The 19,228-nt window shown below is 43.0% G+C and overlaps 1 protein-coding gene across 6 annotated transcripts in view; it reads left to right on the forward strand.

The window, feature by feature from the left end:
- Positions 1-19,228, forward strand: part of LOC128136116 (solute carrier family 12 member 2-like) — a 109,601-nt gene that overhangs the window by 17,133 nt on the left and 73,240 nt on the right. For all 6 annotated transcript variants that reach the window (XR_008233261.1, XM_052775259.1, XM_052775255.1 and 3 more), the window contains exons 2-5: positions 9,931-10,050; positions 16,132-16,207; positions 16,812-16,907; positions 18,945-19,084. Coding sequence is in view for 5 of the 6 variants with exons in the window: in XM_052775259.1 (XP_052631219.1) it covers positions 9,931-10,050; positions 16,132-16,207; positions 16,812-16,907; positions 18,945-19,084 (432 nt within the window). In the remaining variant the exon portion in view is untranslated. The remainder of the gene's footprint in view (positions 1-9,930; positions 10,051-16,131; positions 16,208-16,811; positions 16,908-18,944; positions 19,085-19,228) is intronic.

The raw sequence follows: 19,228 nt of genomic DNA on the forward strand, positions 1-19,228 counted from the left end.
TCATACTGAATTCAAGACATAACACTATACAAGCTACTAGGAAGAAAATTAACTCTATCCCAGCTGGAACCAGGACAATATCCACCCCTTATTCTATACCATTTACGTCATGCTCAGGTCCCATACTTTCCAATACATCCTAATTAATCACCATCACCTTTTCTGTCCTTTGAGATATATATATATGTATACACACACAGAGATATCATTCCCTTAGTCTATGGGCCATCTCTGTAAAATGTTCCTTGAGTTCATTTAGTCCCCGATTTTGGGCTCCATCTGTCATACCAGTCTTTCTGGGCAGGAGGGATAGTGCAAAGTCCGCTCAGTTGGCAGAGCAGGATCGGGCTTCAGTGCGGTGTGGCGAGCGGGTGACATTGGGCGCTGTTGCGTTAAAAGGTAAAGGAATTTGGCAGAAAATAAACCCTCTTGCGTTCCAGCTTATCCTCAGGTGTCAGAGGGGCTGGGGGTGGCTAGGTTTAGTTTCTGAACAATGTCCAATTCAGTGCTATAAGTCCGGTCGCGTAACTATCACGATGACGGATGCACTTATAGCACACTGCACTCTCGGCTTAGCCGTGTTCAACGCATGAGAATTACCAGACTTAGGGAGTTTGGTTGCGTTAACGAACTATCATGACTAGATTAATGAGCAGCGCAGTTTATTAAAGCAACAGTACAGGTTCTTTTGGATTGCCGGTGATAAATACACTGTCTGCAAAGCACGTGCAATTGATAATACAGTCGACTACAAGCGCATTAAATTATGAAAGAAAAGAGCTCTAAAGAATTCTAAGTTTCCCAGGGAAGCACTCAGTACAGCCGAGGGTTTGAATCTCAACCAATAGGCGTCCCTATGGGGGGGGAGAGAGGTTCAGCCCGTCGACTGGTCCCAGAAGTCAGCAATGTCCTCCTGACTTGTCTATGATGGTGTCTTCCCTAATAGTCTTCCTCTTTTTGGGTCTTTTTATACTATTTTTCCTTTTAGGTGGAGCTTGAGTGACTCTAGTCATACATACCTTTACTTTGATTGGTATAAAGTTCTCTCGCTTTGCTTTTAAAGGTATATGCTAGAAAAAATTCAGAGCGCATGCTCCGTGGGGGGAAGTTGCACCTTGGAGGTGGGTAGCTTTTGGGATGGAGGTGTGTTTTGGTATTATAATGATATTATAATGAGTAAAGCTCACCCAAAGGACATGGTGTTACATGTCAGTACCCCAGAACTGGGCACGTGTGATATAAATCAGTAGTAGGGCATTAGGTCGACAGAACCCCCATTATTTTACCTCCTTGTTTCAGTGGATTCAGTGCAGGGACCAACTGTTCTTGTTCCTATCGTTCCAGTTCCCTATCCCTGCAATCACAGAGCCTGGCCGCAGCGTCTCCACTCCGCTCCGCCCTCCGTGTTACTTTTCAGAGTCAGCACACCAAGCTCCCCTGGTGTTGCTAACATCTAAAGTTGCAGGTTATGTTATGTTGCTTAGGGAACTACCATGGAACCGATTCTTTACGAGTCCACTGCATTCCTCCCTGGAGGTTCACCCTCCCTTGAGGGGGTGTGTCATATCGATAAATCACCTCCAGCAATCATTCCACAGTGCAGCAGGAGGATGGTGTGTAATGTTGGATTGTTGCATGCTGAAGTCAGTTCTGGTTCCATCACTACTGCGCTTCGCTCGGTTTTATCAAAGTTCATTCTTGCTTGATCTAAATGATTCTTACTGTATCCCATTGATATAGCATATAACAATTATAGTAATGATAACATACAGTGGCAGGGTTATATAGCAATTAACATCATACACTTGAATTCATTGGCTATTCTCACCTAAAATCAAATCCCCTTGAGGCACACATCGGACTTCCCCATCCTTTCGCATCACCCACCAAATGCACCCAGGTCCTTGAGCAAAAGCAATCCCATGAATGGGTTTGCCTTTGCCTGAGGCAGGAGTAACCCAGACTGTCTTCCCTAGCATATTTTTTATGTGCACTACAGGAACTTTTTCCCCTTCGACAGTACGTAAAATTTCTGATTGGGCAGAAGCAGCCTGATTGGCAGATCCTCTGGTGTTGACTAACCAGGTGGCTTTTGCTAAATGTGTATCCCAATGTTTGAAGGTCCCACCCCCCCATTGCTCTCAATGTAGTCTTTAACAGTCCATTGTATCGTTCGATTTTCCCGGAGGCTGACGCATGATAGGGGATGTGATATACCCACTCAATGCCATGCTCTTTGGCCCAGGTGTCTATGAGGTTGTTTCGGAAATGAGTCCCGTTGTCTGACTCAATTCTTTCTGGGGAGCCGCGTTGCCATAAGACTTGCTTTTCAAGGCCCAGGATAGTGTTGTGGGTGGTGGCATGGGGTACAGAATATGTTTCCAGCCATCCGGTGGTTGCTTCCACCATTGTAAGCACATAGCGCTTGCCTTGGTGAGTTTGCGGGAGTGTGATATAGTCAATCTGCCAGGCTTCCCCATATTTATATTTTAGCCATTGCCCTCCATACCACAGGGGCTTCAACCGCAGCACGTTTCACATTCATGGATAACCTGTGCGATAGTGTCCATGGTCAAGTCCACTCCTCGATCGCAAGCCCATCTATATGTTGCATCTCTTCCCTGATGGCCTGAGGTATCATGGGCCCACTGAGCCATAAATAGCTCACCCTTATGTTGCCAGTCCAGGTCCACCTGAGCCACTTCAATCTTGGCAGCCTGATCCACCTGTTGGTTATTTTGATGTTCTTCAGTGGCCCAACTCTTGGGTACGTGAGCATCTACATGATGTACTTTTACAACCAGATTCTCTAGCCGGGACGCAATATCTTGCCACAGTGCGGCAGCCCAAATGGGTTTACCTCTGCGCTGCCAGTTGCTCTGCTTCCATTGCTGTAACCACCCCCACAGGGCATTTGCCACCATCCATGAGTCAGTATAGAGATAAAGCACTGGCCACTTCTCCCTTTCAGCAATGTCTAACGCTAGCTGGATGGCTTTCACCTCTGCAAACTGACTTGATTCACCTTCTCCTTCAGCAGTTTCTGCAACTTGTCATGTAGGACTCCATACAGCAGCCTTCCACCTCCGATGCTTTCCCACAATGTGACAGGATCCGTCAGTGAACAGGGCATATTGCCTCTCGTTTTCTGGCAGTTTATTATACAGTGGGGCCTCTTCAGCACGTGTCACCTCCTCCTCTGGCGACATTCCAAAATCTTTGCCTTCTGGCCAGTCCGTGATCACTTCCAAAATTCCTGGGTGACTGGGGTTTCCTATGCAAGCCTGTTGCGTGATCAGTGCGACCCAGTTACTCCACGTGGCATCAGTTGCATGATGTGTAGAGGAGACCCTCCCTTTGAACATCCAGCCCAGCACTGGCAGTCGGGGTGCTAAGAGGAGCTGTGTTTCAGTACCAACCACTTCTGAGGCAGCTTGAACTCCTTCATATGCTGCCAATATCTCTTTTTCAGTTGGAGTATAGCGAGCCTCGGATCCTCTGTATCCCCGACTCCAAAACTCCAGGGGTCAGCCTCAGGTCTCCCCAGGTGCTTTCTGCCAGAGGCTCCAGGTAGGGCCATTCGCCCCCACTGCAGTATAGAGCACATTTTTAACATCTTGTCCTGCCCGGACTGGTCCAAGGGCTACTGCATGAACAATCTCCCGTTTAATTTGTTCAAAGGCTTGTTGTTGCTCAGGGCCCCATTTAAAATCATTCTTCTTCTGGGTCACTTGGTAGAGAGGGCTTACAATCAGACTGTAATTTGGAATACGCATTCTCCAAAAACCCACGACACCTAAGAAAGCCTGTGTTTCCTTTTTATTAGTCGGTGGAGACATAGCTGCTATTTTGTTGATCACATCCATTGGGATCTGACGACGTCCATCTTGCCATTTTGTTCCTAAAAACTGGATCTCCTGTACAGGACCCTTGACCTTACTTTCTTTTATGGCAAAACCAGCTTTCAGAAGGATTTGGATTATTTTCTTCCTCTTCTCAAAGACTTCTTCTGCTGTGTTGCCCCATACGATGATGTCATCAATGTATTGCAGGTGTTCCAGAGCTTCACCTTTTTCCAATGCAGTCTGGATTAGTCCACGGCAAATGGTGGGGCTGTGTTTCCACCCCGGGGCAATTGATTCCAAGTGTACTGGGCGCCCCCCAAGTAAAAGCAAATTGTGGCTGGCATTCTGCTGCCAAAGGGATTGAGAAAAACGCATTAGCAATGTCAATTGTGGCATACCACTTGGCTGCCTTTGACTCTACTTTGTTGAAGTTTGTATTGAAGCCAGCCCTCCTGGCTGTCAGGGCACACTGCTGACTCATATTGAGCCTGCTGTCAACCAGCACCCCCAGATCCCTTTCTGCAGAGCTGCTCTCCAGCCACTCCTCTCCCGATCTGTACTTTTGCCCAGCATTACTCCATCCTAGGTGCAGGATCTGGCATTTGGACTTGTTAAATTTCATCCCATTAATCATAGCCCAATGCTCCAATCTATCTAGATCTCTCTGCGAGGCCTCTTGTCCCTCAAGAGAGTCAACAGCACCTCCCAGTTTGGTATCATCAGCAAACTTGCTAATGGTGCATTCAACTCCTGCATCCAGATCATTGATAAAAATATTGAACAGGACTGGCCCTAGAATTGAGCCCTGAGGAACAATGCTGGTGACCGGTCGCCAGCCAGATGCAGCCCCATTCACTACAACCCTTTGAGCCCTCCCCTTCAGCCAGTTCTTCACCCAGTGCACCGTGAACCCGCTCATTCCACAGTTGGACAACTTGTCCAGAAGGATGCTGTGGGGGACACTACTAAAAGCCTTATTAAAAATCCAGAAAAACTACATCCACCGCCTTCCCTCCATCCACTAGGCGGGTGACCTCATCATAGAAGGAAATTAGTTAATTAATTAATCAAATTAGTTAAACAGCACTTTCCTTTTGTGAACCCATGTTGACTGTGCCTGAGGCTTAGAATCATAGAATCATAGAATCATTTAGGTTGGAAAAGACCTTCAAGATCATCGAGTCCAACCATCATCCGTGCCCACTAAACCATGTTATGGAGTACCCCATCTACGCGCTTTTTGAATACCTCCAGGGATGGTGACTCAACCACTTCCCTGGGCAGCCTATTCCAATGTGTGACAACCCTCTCAGTAAAGAAATTTTTCCTAATATCTAACCTAAATCTCCCTTGCTGCAACTTGAGGCCATTTCCTCTCGTCCTATCTCCAGCCACCTGACAGAAGAGAACAGCACCCACCTCGCTACAACCCCCCTTCAGGTAGTTGTAGAGAGCTATAAGGTCTCCCCTCAGCCTCCTCTTCTCTAGACTAAACAGCCCCAGCTCCCTCAGCCACTCCTCATAAGACTTGTGCTCCAGGCCCCTCACTAACTTGGTTGCCCTTCTCTGGACACGCTCCAGCACCTCAATGTCTTTCCTGTAGTGAGGGGCCCAAAACTGAACACAGTACTCGAGGTGCGGCCTCACCAGTGCCAAATACAGGGGAACAATCACCTCCCTGCTCCTGCCGGCCACACTATTTCTGATACAGGCTAGGATGCCGTTGGCCGCCTTGGCCACCTGGGCACACTGCTGGCTCATATTCAGCCGGCTGTCAACCAGCACGCCCAGGTCTTTCTCTGCTGGGCAGCTTTCCAGCCACTCTTCCCCAAGCCTGTAGGGCTGCATGGGGTTGCTGTGACCCAAGTGCAGGACCCGGCACTTGGCCTTATTGAACTTCATACGATTGGCCTCAGCCCATCGATCCAGCCTGTCCAGATCTCTCTGTAGAGCCTCCCTACCCTCAAGCAGATCGACCCTGCCTCCCAACTTGGTGTCGTCTGCAAACTTGCTGAGGGTGCACTCAATCCCCTCATCCAAATCATTGATAAAGATATTAAACAGAACAGGGCCCAACACCGAGCCCTGGGGAACACCACTTGTGACCGGCCGCCAACTGGATTTCACCCCATTCACCACAACCCTCTGGGCTCGTCCATCCAGCCAGTTTTTCACCCAGCTTGCATTATTCTTTAAATGCCTTTCAATAGTACCCAGTATGATCTTCTCCATAATTTTTCCAGGAACTGAGGTTAGACTAACAGGTCTGTAGTTCCCTGGGTCTTCCCTCACGCCCTTCTTGTGGATTGGAATAACATTGGCTAGCTTCCAGTCAGCAGGGACCTCCCCAGACTCCCAAGACCTTTGGTAGATGATCGAGAGGGGTCCTGCCATAACATCTGCTAGCTCCTTCAGTACTCTGGGATGAATCCCATCAGGCCCCATGGACTTGTGAACATTCAGCTGATACAGCTGGTCCCTTTTACAATTTCATTGTCCACAAATGAAGGTCACTGTTCCCACACTTGTGGTCCTCTGACTCAGGGGACCGGGCAGCCCAAGGTCTATGAGTATTATTAAAGACTGAGGCAAAAAACGCAGTGAATGCCTCTGCTTTTTCTTCATCCCTATTAGTCAGATGACCGTCTTCAACAAGTATCGGTCCAATGTTTTCTTTAGACCTCCTCTTGCTATTAACATACTTAAAAAAAGCCCTTCTTGTTATCTGACACAACACTGGCCAGTTTCAACTCTAATTGAGCTTTGTCCTTTCGTGTCTTCTCCCTGCATATACGAACCACGGCTCTGTAATCTTCCTGCGAAGCCTGACCTCGCTTCCAGAGATCATACAATTTCTCTTTCCTCTTGAGCTCCACGAGGAGTTCCCTGTTCAGCCGAGCTGGTGTTCTGCCCCGCTTGCTTGACTGACGACACACTGGAATTGCCTGCTCCTGTGCTTCTAAAAGGTGGTTCTTAAAGACTGACCAGCACTCGTGGACTCCTAAGCCCTCAAAAGCAGATTCCCAGGGCACTCTGCTAAGTAGCTCCCTGAATAGCTTAACGTTTGCTCTCCTGAAGTCCAGGGTAGCAACTCTGCTGTCCTGTTTTCTCATTACGCTGAAAATTTTAAACTCAACCATTTCATGATCACTGTGGCCAAGACAGCCACCTACCAACACATCCCCCACGATTCCTTCTCTATTCACAAATAGCAAGTCTAGGAGGGCATCTTTCCTAGTTGGCTCCCTGAGTACCTCTGACAAGAAGTTATCTCCTACAGACTTCAGGAATTTCCAAGACCTGCTCGTCACAGCAGTATGATATTCCCAGGTGATGTCTGGGCAGTTGAAATCTCCCATAAGGACAAGGGCTACCCATCCAGAGATTTTTTCCTAATTGCCTATAGAATAACCCATCAGTGCTTACATCCTGGCTGGGTGATCGGTAGTAGACACCCACTACAACATCTCCTTTGTTTTCCATGCCCCTAATCCTCACCCAGAGGCTCTCAACCACATCATCACTAACTGTAAGCACTGTACTATCAAAGCTTGTTTCCTCTGTGTGGAGTTCAGAGATATCAGAGCTTGACTTTTGTAGTCATAGAAATCACAAGTTTGATCTTTCTAGATATATTTTGTTTGTTTGCCAATAAGTGTATTTTATTTAAGGGAGTGGAAATGTCTTTATAGGGATCTGTAAAGTTCGTTAATACACTAGCTCTGATTAGTAGCACTAGGGGGAGTTTAAAGAGGATTCTTCAGTTAGTAAGGAAACTGGTGGCACTGGGAATGTCAGGCTTTTCCATCTATACAGCTGTGGGAAGCTATCTTATTCTGTTTAATTGCCTTCAGAGGTGTTTATGGCTGTGGAAACTCAACTATCAAAGAAACATTCTTCGATTCAGAAGAGCCTGGGTTATAAATTTCTGTTTATGTGCTTAATCTGTCCTTTGCTTTAATGTATCTTTTTTCCTACAATTTTTTTGGCAGTGGGTGGGGGAAGAAGGGGAGGGAAGCTTCTGGTAAGTTTTGTTGAAAACAGCAGTGTCTGATAAGGGAAGTTATCAGACAAGGTGATAAAGTATTAATAATGCATTTAATAAGACATTAAAACTTAGAAAGAGTTTTGATAATTGCATCTTCCTGCATTTGGAGGAAATGTCATCCATCTGAAGGAAGAGTAATCAAGGATATCAGAGCAGGGCAATATGTAGACTCATTATTTTCTATTGTGAACTTTAAGTGTGTCTGAATTGGGTAAGAAGCCTTAATAGGGGGTTTTCAGTCTCTTCAGTTCTGGTTTAGGCAGGTCAATGTAGGCTCAGCTGGCAAGTGACTTGTAGCTGTATGTATTAAAGAAAAGTTAGTTAATTTTTCTTCTTGACATATGAATGCTAGAGTTAATTCTATGTAAAAACCTTAAATGTAGCAGTATTTCAATTCTCTTCTTGGTCCTTACCATTTTTCCCCACTCTAAATGGATCATACAGTATTTCTTACTTGATTTGGCTCAAGTTTGGATATTTAGATGCAGATAATCAGCTGGTCAAAGGCTGTGCAGAACTCCCAAGAAGTTACAGCCATTAGTTCTTTCCTATTCAGAAGACTTACAGTTCAGCAAACTGGGTAATTTCCGGTGATGTTTCTTTTGGTCCTCTAAGGTATATAACCTGTTCTTTTTCTCCCTCCTGGAGACAAGACCTACCATTTAAGAAAGCTATCTCATAAAGGTAAAGATGTGTAAACTTATAGTGATTCTGCCTAGTAGTGGAAAGCTTATGCCACACAGTATCTCTAGATGTGTTGCAGGTATATGTTTTTGAGAACTTCATAACACAGGGTACATGTGAGAAACACTGATGTGAATCTGTGCTAGTGACCTTTGGATAACGGTGACATGATCTGATTCTTTTTTTTTTTTTATAAATTATTTGTTTGTATATTTGCTTCTAATTGTGAGGAAATATGGTTGACACCTTCCATAAGTAATAGATCTATAAATATTTCCTCTGGACTCTGTGCTCTTTGGGATTCCTCTTTGGGGTTGAGCCTCTAATAGCTTAAGTATATCTTAAGCCCCCTGGGATGCAAGCTGCTTCATAAATACTGCTTGAGCTAGTTTGTTGAATAGTATTCCCTAAATGGTATTCAGGGTCTCTTTTAGTGTATTCATTCATTATACTTGTTGCCTTGGATAACTAATATACTTTGCCTAGAGTGCTTCCTGAAGATTTCTTACAGCAAGTGTAGGAAATACATAAGGGGGGAAAAAACCCAACCCAACAAAGAAACCCCCAAAACATGTTGCATGCTCGCTTGCTCTTCAAAAGGCAGTTTTGTTTTGCTGAGCTTTTAGGTATGTCAGACAGTCAAGACTTCTACATTGTAAAGCTAAGAGTTGAATTGCAATGGAATGTCACAAGTTGGTCTTTGTGGGTGGGACTGATGTTTTTTGTATCTGTCACCCTTACCTTCTAAACAGGGAATAACATTTGGGAAGAGATTGTCTTCCTTCCTTCTCCCTGAAATGCCACTTTCCCACCCTCCTTTCTAGCAGCATTGTCTTATAATGAATAGTAGAATAGTCTATAGGAAGTAAATAAACTATTTCCTGAAAAAATGATCAAATAACAGCCAAGCCTGGACTACAGGAAATGCTGTAGCTGAGACTAATAGTTTGTGTTAGAACAGTGTATGCTTTCAGATTAAGAAATAAAACTTTCTGTACTATTGAAAGTCACTGCATGTGAAATCTTGTAACTTTTTTTTTTTTAAAAGGCTGGATGTTTGTTAGGGCCTTAGAACTGACTCTTAAAAATATTTATTACTCTGACTGTTATCTGTTTGAATTAACTGAAGTGGAATACCTAAGTTGTCCTTGTAAATTTTGTTCACATTACTTGAAATCCATGGGTTGTCTCTCATGCAAGGAACATAAAGGAAAGCCTTGGTAACTTCTGCCTTGCCATCCTTTATTTTTTTTCTCTGTTTGCACAAGCAGAAGGTTTCTTGCAATCTGAGTATCAAATTCCCTCTATATTCAGTTAAGCTCATAAAAGCTAAACATTTTCCCTTTTTCCTAGGAGCCCTTTGAAGAAGGCTATGCAAATAGAGAGGAAGGAATGCCAACTGGGGAAGCAGTTGCCACTTATATACCAGATAGCAAAGGAATAGTCAAGTTTGGCTGGATAAAAGGTGTATTGGTAAGTTGATGTATTGTACTTCAGTTGCTTAAAAAGATATGATCTTTCTAATAGCCTTATCTTCTTGAGAAGGACTGTGTTAGCTCTGTATAAAGAAAAGATTACATGTATGAGAATTGTGGAAAAATGCCATAAGTTCAGTAAGGGTCACTTCATTCTTATCCTTGTACTGAATTTTAAGGAAGAAATAGTTCCTTAGTATGTTTTAGAAATTATGCAACTTCAAAACTCTAAGATTGTATCTTTTTACTACATAAGTAGTGATGCAGGCAACTGGAGAGAATATGCTTTTGTGCATTCACTTTGGATCTGTAAAGTTTTGGACTGAAGCAATAGAAAACTTGTCTTTTTAGAGAAGCAAAAAATATTGTGATGAGGAGAGTACCTGCATATGGCAAAACTTGACTTGGATTAAGTACTCAAGTCTTGTTGAAGCTGGTTATTATTATTATTTTTTAAAAAATTCTCTTCCCTTAAGCTGTGGAAGTCTAACACTAAATATAATATAGTCATGGTGGAAAGAAACTCTGGGAGTAGGTCCCCATTTGGAATAATGAAAATTTGAGAGGGAGGACTTTGTTAAAAGTATGTATTAACTTATGGTTTCTCTTTGCCAAATTACTAAAAATAAATACGTACTCTACAAATGCAATGCTTGGTTAATGCATACTGAATTCAAGCATTCAGACTACCTAATTTTAGTTCAGCAAGGTTCCACTACATATTAGCAACTTCCTCATAAGTCTTGAAGTAGCTATATTCTTTCCCTTATGAGAAGGAGAGTGTCTGTGGTAGTTGTGAAACATGTTTTAGCCTCCTGTTCATCTACCTCAACCAAGGACCAAATTTTTCATTTTTAAAACAGGTACAAAGCTGACTTTGAATTACTCAAAAAACAATTTCAGTATCAAACCATTTTTATAAGCAACAAATTAAAGTACTGAAAAGTTAGGAGTTTGGGGGGGGAGGGGGGAATACTGATAGGAGGTATTATGTAGACTTGACTTCAAACTGATACTAGACACCCACCGTAGGGTAAATGTTGCTGCCCTTTCTCTTCCAAAGTGTATTTAAAAGTTTTTTGGAAGATGATCTCTTCCTTTTCAGTGCTTTTAAAACTTGCAATTAATACTTCCTAGTAGGCATAAGCTGACCAGGTGAATATTTCCAGCTCAGGTATGTGTGTGGTTTTTTTGTTGTTGTGTGTGGTGGAGGGGTTTTTTTGGTTTTGGTTTTTTTTCATTTGTAGTCCAGTTTTGCTTAAAAAGACTTCTTGAATCTCTGAATTTTCCACTTTTATGATTTGGAGAGATACTTGTCTCTCTTCTAGTCCTAATGACTGGCTAAAGCTTTTGCAGGATTGTATTGGGTTTATGTGGCAAGGTTTTGGTGGCAGGGCTGCAGGGGTGGCCCCTGTGAGAAGAGGCCAGGTGCTGTCCTGTGCTGGGGACAGCCAGTTCCAGCTGGCTCCGCAATGGACCCACTGCAGGCCAAAGCTGAGCCAATTGGTGAAGCTGGTGGTGCCTCTGAAAACATATTTAAGAAAGGGCAAAATGCTGCATGGTGGGGGAAAGGGAAGTGTGAGAAACAATTATGTGAATGCCAAGGTCAGAGAAGAAGGAGAGGGAGGAGTTGCTCCAGGTGCTGGAGCAGATATTTCTCTGCAGCCCATAGGAGGGGACCAAGCCAGAACAGGTGGATATTCCCTGAAGGAACTGTGGCCTGTGGAGAGCCCATGCAGGACCAGGTTCTCCTGACAGGAACTGTAGCCTGTGGAGGACCCATGCTGACTGTGATTTCCCATTACCCATCCCACCTGTGCTGCTTGTGGGGGGGGGAGGAGGTAGGAGAGTTAGGAATGGAGTGAAGCTGAGCCTGGGAAGAAGGGGGGTGGGGGGAAGGTGTTTTTAGTTTTGTCTTTGTTTCTCATCATTCTACTCTATTTTAATTGGCAATAAATTAAATTAATCTTCCCCAAGCTGAGCCTGTTTTGCCTGTGATAGTAATTGCTAAGTGATATCTCTGTCTTTATCTCAGTCCATGAGCTTTTCCATCTTATTTTCTCCCTGCCTCCTGTTGAGGAGAGGGAATGAGTGAGCAGCAGCTGGTTGGGTGTCTGGCAGCTTGCTAAGGTCAACCCACTACAAGGTTTGATACCATACTCTCTAGGCAATACTGAAATCAGCTGTTGATCTTTTGTCTAAATTTTGTACAATGCAAACTCTTATCTTGTTGAGGATTAAGAACTTAAATTACAAGGATAAAAAGAATAAATAACATTCTTTTGCCCCGCCTGCCAGTGTGCAGCTGTATTATAAGATACACAAGTTTCAGGAATAAGAAATTGTGGATTTTTTTTTTCTGTGGTTTGTTTGTTGTTGTTTTTGTTTTTTTAATTTTTTTGTTTGGTGGGTGGGGTTTTGTTTTTTGTTTGGGGTTTTTGGGGTGGTGGGTTGTGTGTGTGTTTTATTTGTGGGAGGTTTTTTTGTTTGTTTTTGTTTTTTTAATAAATATATTTAGGAGGGTATTGCTTTAGTGCTTGGAAGAGAAGAAGTGGAAGATCTGAACTGGGATTCTAAGACTGTTGGAGATCTCACAATCTTATTTTTAGTGATGTATTCTTGTGATGGGTTGACCTTGGTTGGATGCCAGCTGCCCACCAAGCTGCTCTATGACTCCCTCTCCTCAACTAGACAGGGGGAGAAAAAATACAATGAAAGGCTTGTGGATTGAGATAAGGACAGGGAGAGATCACTCACCAATTACCATCATGGGCAAAAAACCAGACTTCAATGGGGGAAATAATTAATTTAATTTATTGCCAATCAAAAGTCAGAGTAGGGTAATGAGAGATAAGAACAAATCTAAAAACACCTTTCCCCCACCCCTCCCTTCTTCCCAGACTCAACTTCACTCCCGATTTTTCTACCTCTTCCCTCCGAGTGGCACAGGGGGAAGGGGAATGGGGGTTGCAGTCAGTTCATCACACGTTGTCTCTGCTGCTCCTTCCTCCTCACGCTCTTCCCCTGCTCCAGCATGCTCCCATGGGACACAATCCTCCATGAACTTCTCCAACGTGAGTCCTTCCCATGGGCTGCAGTTCTTCACGACCTGCTCCAGCATGGGTCCTTTCCATGGGGTGCGATCCTTCAGGAACAGAATACTCCAGCATGGGTCTCCCATGGGGTCACAAGTCCTGCCAGCAAATCTGCTCCAGTGTGGGCTCCTTTCTCCATGGGGACACAGGTCCTGACAGGAGCATGCTCCAACATGGGCTCTCCACGGGGTCTGTCCTGGTTTCAGCTGGGATAGAGTTAATTTTCTTTCTAGTAGCTGGTATAGTGTTATGTTTTGAGTTCAGTATGAGAAGAATGTTGATAACACACTGATGTTTTCAGTTGTTGCTAAGTAATGTTTAGACTAAGTCAAGGATTTTTCAGCTTCTCATGCCCAGCCAGCAAGAAGGCTGGAGGGGCACAAGAAGTTGGGAGGTGACACAGCCAGGGCAGCTGACCCAAACTGGCCAAAGGGGTATTCCATACCATGTGATGTCATGTCTAGTATATAAACTGGGGGGAGTGGGGCCTGGGGGTGGATCGCTGCTCGGGAACTAACTGGGCATCGGTCGGTGAGTGGTGAGCAGTTGCATTGTGCATCACTTGTTTTGTATATTCCATTTTTTTATTATTATTATTGTAATTTTATTATTTTTATTATCATTATTAGTTTCTTCTTTTCTGTTCTATTAAACTCTTCTTATCTCAACCCATGAGTTTTACTTTTTTTTTCACCCCAATTCTCTCCCCCATCCCACTGGGTGGGGGGGAAGTGAGTGAGCAGCTGCGTGGTGCTTAGTTACTGGCTGGGGTTAAACCACGACAGGGTCACAGCCTCCTTCGGGCGCATCCACCTGCTCTGGTGTGGGGTCCTCTACGGGCTGCAGGTGGATATCTGCTCCACCGTGTGCCTCTATGGGCTGCAGGGGAACAACCTGCCTCACCATGGTCTTCACCACGGGCTGCAGGGAAATCTCTGCTCCAGTGCCTGGAGCACCTCCTCCCCCTCCTTCTTCACTGGCCTTGGTGTCTGCAAGGTCGTTTCTCTCACGTATTCTCACTCCTTTCTTCCAGCTGCTGTTGTGCAGCAGTTTTTCCCCCCTTCTTAAATATGTTATCACAGAGGCATTACCACTGTTGCTCATTGGCTCAGCCTTGGCCAGCAGCGGGTCCGTCTGGGAGCCAGCTGGCATTGGCTCTATCGGACATAGGGGAAGCTTCTAGCAGCTTCTCACAGAAGCCACCCCTGTAGCCCCACCCGCTACCAAAAGCTTGCCACGCAAACCCAATACGTTCCACCCCTCGCCTCTGTGAATCACATATTTAAGAATTATCATTAAAATACACATTCATCACGCAGTCTTCACAAACTTCACCTACATCAACAAAAAGAATTCCCCACACCAAAATCAAAATAACATCATCACACCACCAAACAAAAGTGGACAATTTACACACAATTCACCCCTCGTCCCTTTACCACAATTACAACAACCGCAATTCCCCATGATCATTCCACTCTTTGCTCTCTAGCTGTGTTCAGTCCATGTTTTTCCTGTTACCTCTCCCAATTACTATCCTTATCTGAATTCTCCATGTCCCACATCAGGCGCCAAAAAGGACTGTGGTGGGTTGAACTTGGCTGGATGCCAGATGCCCACCAAGCTGCTCTATGATTCCCCCCCTCAAGTAGACAGGGGGAGAAAAAATATGATGAATGGGTCGTGGGTTGAGATAAGGACAGGGAGACCACTCACCAATTACCATCATGGGCAAAAAAACAGACTCGAACTGGGGAAATTAATTTAATTTATTGCCAATCAAAAGTCAGAGTAGGGTAATGAGAAATAAGAACAAATCTGAAAACACCTTCCCCCACCCCTCCCTTCTTCCCGGGCTCAACTTCACTTCCAGCTTCTCTACCTCCTCCCCCTGAGTGGCACAGGGGGAAGGGGAATAGGGGTTGCAGTCAGTTCATCACATGTTGTCTCTGCCGCTCCTTCCTCCTCACATTCTTCCCCTGCTCCAGCATGGGGTCCCTCCCATGGGAGACAGTCCTCCATGAACTTCTCCAACGTGGGTTGTTCCCATGGGCTGCAGTCCTTCAGGAACAGACTGCTCCAGCATGGGTCCCCCACAGGGTCACACGTCCTGCCAGAAAACCTGCTCCAGCGTGGGCTCCTCTTTCCACAGGTTCATAGGTCCTGCCAGGAACCTGCTCCAGCATGGGGTCTCCACGGGGTCACAGCCTACTTCGAGTGCATCCATCTGCTCCCACATGGGGTCCTCCAGGGGCTGCAGATGGATATCTGCTCCTCCATGGACCTCTATGGGCTGCAGGGTCACAGCCTGCTTCACCATGGTCTTCACCACAGGCTGCAGGGGAATCTCTGCTCCAGCGCCTGGAGCACCTCCTCCCCCTCCTTCTTCACTGACCTTGATGTCTGCAGAGTTGTTTCTCTCACATATTCTCACTCCTCTCTCCAGCTGTAGTTTCTCTTGCGCAGCAACTTTTCCCCTCCCTTCTTAAATATGTTATCACAGAGGCGCTACCACTGTTGCTGATGGGCTCAGCCTTGGCCAGCAGCGGGTCCATCTTGGAGCCGGCTGGCATTGGCTCCATGGGACATAGGGGAAGTTTCTAGCACCTTCTCACAGAAGCCACCCCTGTAGCCCCTCCGCTACCAAAACCTTGCCGTGCAAACCCAATACAATTCTGTAGTATAAATTTTGGTTCCTAAAGGTGTTTTTTGTTGTTTGGTCAAGGAATGCTACAAGTATCAGGTGTTGAAGTACTGTAGCTGACTTCATTTTGTTCAAGATAGTAACATTTTAATTATTCTTAGATTCCTTTTTATTTTTAATCAAACTTAAACTTTTCTAATCTAAGGAATCTATTTTTGAGGAAACAATTTGAGAAGCAGTGAGGAAAGACACTGTGAATTATCATACAATAATAAAAACTGAAATGAAGAATTCGTGGAAATGACTGCAGATATGTAAAATGTCTGTTTTATTGTCTTAGGTACGATGCATGTTAAATATTTGGGGTGTGATGCTCTTCATCAGACTATCGTGGATTGTAGGACAAGCTGGGATAGGTATGTGTACTAATACTATAATTTTATTTCAGTGACACTTGAATATGTGATCCAAAAGAGGTGTTGATCTTGAGCTTGTTAGACAGGGGCAGAAAATGACCTTAATATTTCTGATATTTCACCCTTATAAAAACTTTAAGTGGTATGAATTTACTTAGACTTTTTTATTTAGCTACAAGATATATAATTTAAAATTGACATATGTAGGTCTTCAATAAACTGTACAGATAAACTTTCTGATCTCCTGTTATTAAAATCTGCATATAGACTGTGTAGTATATAAATAATTTTCTTCAAAGGCTTAACTTAGCACTGGACTGCATAAAATGTCTCATCTGCAAAGGGCATATGTACCCTTGAAAGTGCTAGGATGCAGGTTTTACCTTGCTGATTAAAGATTATGCTTATCCAGTCTGATAAGTTGTTTATATCTAGGAGACTACTGTACTAAAGAGGAGCAAAGAAGCCTTTTGCTTGAATGCGCAGGACTGCATACAGTAAAACTGTCAAATTTGCAAGACTTTCTTTAAAGAAAATTAAGTTGAAGGTTTGTACGTCTTAATACTGCTGGACTTACTTACACTTTTTTCCTCTCTTTCAAAAGGTCTGTCTGTTGTAGTTATTGCAGTGGCCACTGTTGTGACAACTTTTACAGGACTGTCTACTTCAGCAATAGCTACAAATGGGTTTGTAAGAGGAGGTAAAGCTGCTTTCATAAAGCTTTTAAAGTATTTTATCATTGCTCTGAAGTGTACACTTCAGATGGAGCCTCTAATTTCTTTTCTGTTTTCTTTTAACATGGGGGGAAGAAAAATCAATGGCAATATTGGTAAAGAGTAGGGAAGAGTTAGTTTTCTGAGGAGCAGGGTCTTCCTAATTTTCTGTATTGGACTAAACAGTAATGTAACTAATGAAAACCCAATCATTTCTCTAGTTATTTGATTTGGCTAGTGTCTTGCTTCTCCATTATGGGAGAAGCAGTATCTATTTTTAATTTTTGGAATATAAACTCTTTCAGAGTGACCTGTCCAGGAATGAATAGGGTCTTGATATTCTCCTGCATCTGCATTGGTTGGGTAAGAGCATGTGTGTGTGCTCTTATGTGTTTGTGTCCTGTGAAATAAAATTACTAATTAAGAAATACATCCTGTAATAAGACAAGCTATATCTATATGAGAACATACAAAAAGACACATTCTAGTTTTATTGTGAAGATTTTGTAAAAATCTGCTTTGGAAAGAGATTCTCCAAACTCTTGATTATCTCCAAGTTTTCTGAGGATGATGTTTTTTACTTGCTTTCATGGTTTATGTGCTGTTGTCAGCAATTTTGTACTTACAAAATAGTTCTGTAAATGGCCAGTGCCTGTAACATGCTTAAACTGCTTCATGACATTATAAGACAGCTATGAGTAGAAATTGTGGCTGGGTTAAAATAGAAGCAGTTAATTTTTTTATGCTTATCCAATTCTCTTGATGAAGAATAAAGACTAAGAGATGCAACAGGAAGGATCAGTTATAAATCTTAGTACTATGTCAAATAGATCTCAAGTGATAGTTCCATGTTTGTGATTGCATTGTAATTACATTTCTGATCTTCCTGTTCTTATGGGATAAAGGATTTTTTATTATGTTGTTTTTTTAAAATCAGTTTTTCAAAGTAGTACCTTATTCAAAACTTTTAAGTGCTTAATGGGAAGAACTGGGGAATGAATTCCCAATTCTTTCTATGAAAACTTTCTGTTATGTACTTTAAAAAAAAAGGTTTATATTCTTGTGTGCAATGTATGTCAGTCGGGTACCTACAAACATTGCACAATAACTGTAATGTAGTGGAATTAAGGATTTCCTGCTTCTTTTTAACATGTCACTCAATTATCTCAGTCTGGAACTGAAGGATTTCCTTGTTTCTAGAAATCTTAGCCTTAAATGGAAATGTACCTTTGCTAATTTTTTTTTTAATTTAACCTTCTCTAAAGCTCTAGATACTCAGTTTTCAGTTTATCATATGTTGAGTTTGAGATGGTGTATTTAGAGGTCTTTTCCAAACTTAATGATTCTATTCTATTCTATTCCAAAATGTCCCTGCTCATGGCAGGGGGGTTGGACTAGATGACCTTTAAAGGTCCCTTCCAACCCAAACCATTCTATGATTCTATGATTTTTCAAGTCTAAATATGAAGAATAGGTTCTGAAAAATAGAGCCGTCATGATCATTATGACAGCCTCATTGCAAGGTAGAAAGTTCCTTTGACAACAGAGCTTTAAGAAACAAGTCATGTAGATTTGGAACTTGAGGGGGTTTATTACAGTTTCTTTTGCCAGTTTCTTGAACTATAGCTAATTAAAAAGTGTAATAGCAAAATTATGCACAATTGCTTTGAATAGTTTGAAATAAAAAAAAGCCAATGGTACTGCTCTCTGTATTTTACAACCTGTTTTTTAACTTTGAAACTGGTTGGCTAGCTGAATAATATGATGTGGTGCAGGAGTTAGGTGATTGCTTCCAACTGGTGTCTTTTCTAAGAAACTTGAAATAGATTCCTGAAACTTCAGCATGCCTATATCTAACATACTGAATTTTGGAGTTTTGCATTCTCTTTTTTTTTAAATATGAGGAAAGATGCAAGAATAAACAATATCACGTTCACGTAAGTTTTAAGTTGATGATGTCTATTCAGTCTTCATAAGATTTTCATATAAACTCCTCCCCCTTTTTTTTTTTAAATTTTTATTAGGAGGAGCATATTACTTAATTTCCAGAAGTTTGGGACCAGAATTTGGTGGTGCCATAGGTCTAATTTTTGCATTTGCTAATGCTGTTGCAGTAGCAATGTATGTTGTTGGTTTTGCAGAGACAGTTGTGGAGCTGCTCAAGGTAAATGAACCATATTGATTGTATTGAGTACCCTGTCCTTTATGCCAATTTGAGCTATAATTTAATGGCACTGTGCATTATAGTTTAAAGGCATGGAATGAGGTAAAAAGTTACTACTGTTATATTGGTGAACTACTGCTGTAA

The sequence above is a fragment of the Harpia harpyja genome, chromosome W (genome assembly GCF_026419915.1).
Source record: "Harpia harpyja isolate bHarHar1 chromosome W, bHarHar1 primary haplotype, whole genome shotgun sequence".
Classification (NCBI taxonomy): domain Eukaryota; kingdom Metazoa; phylum Chordata; class Aves; order Accipitriformes; family Accipitridae; genus Harpia; species Harpia harpyja.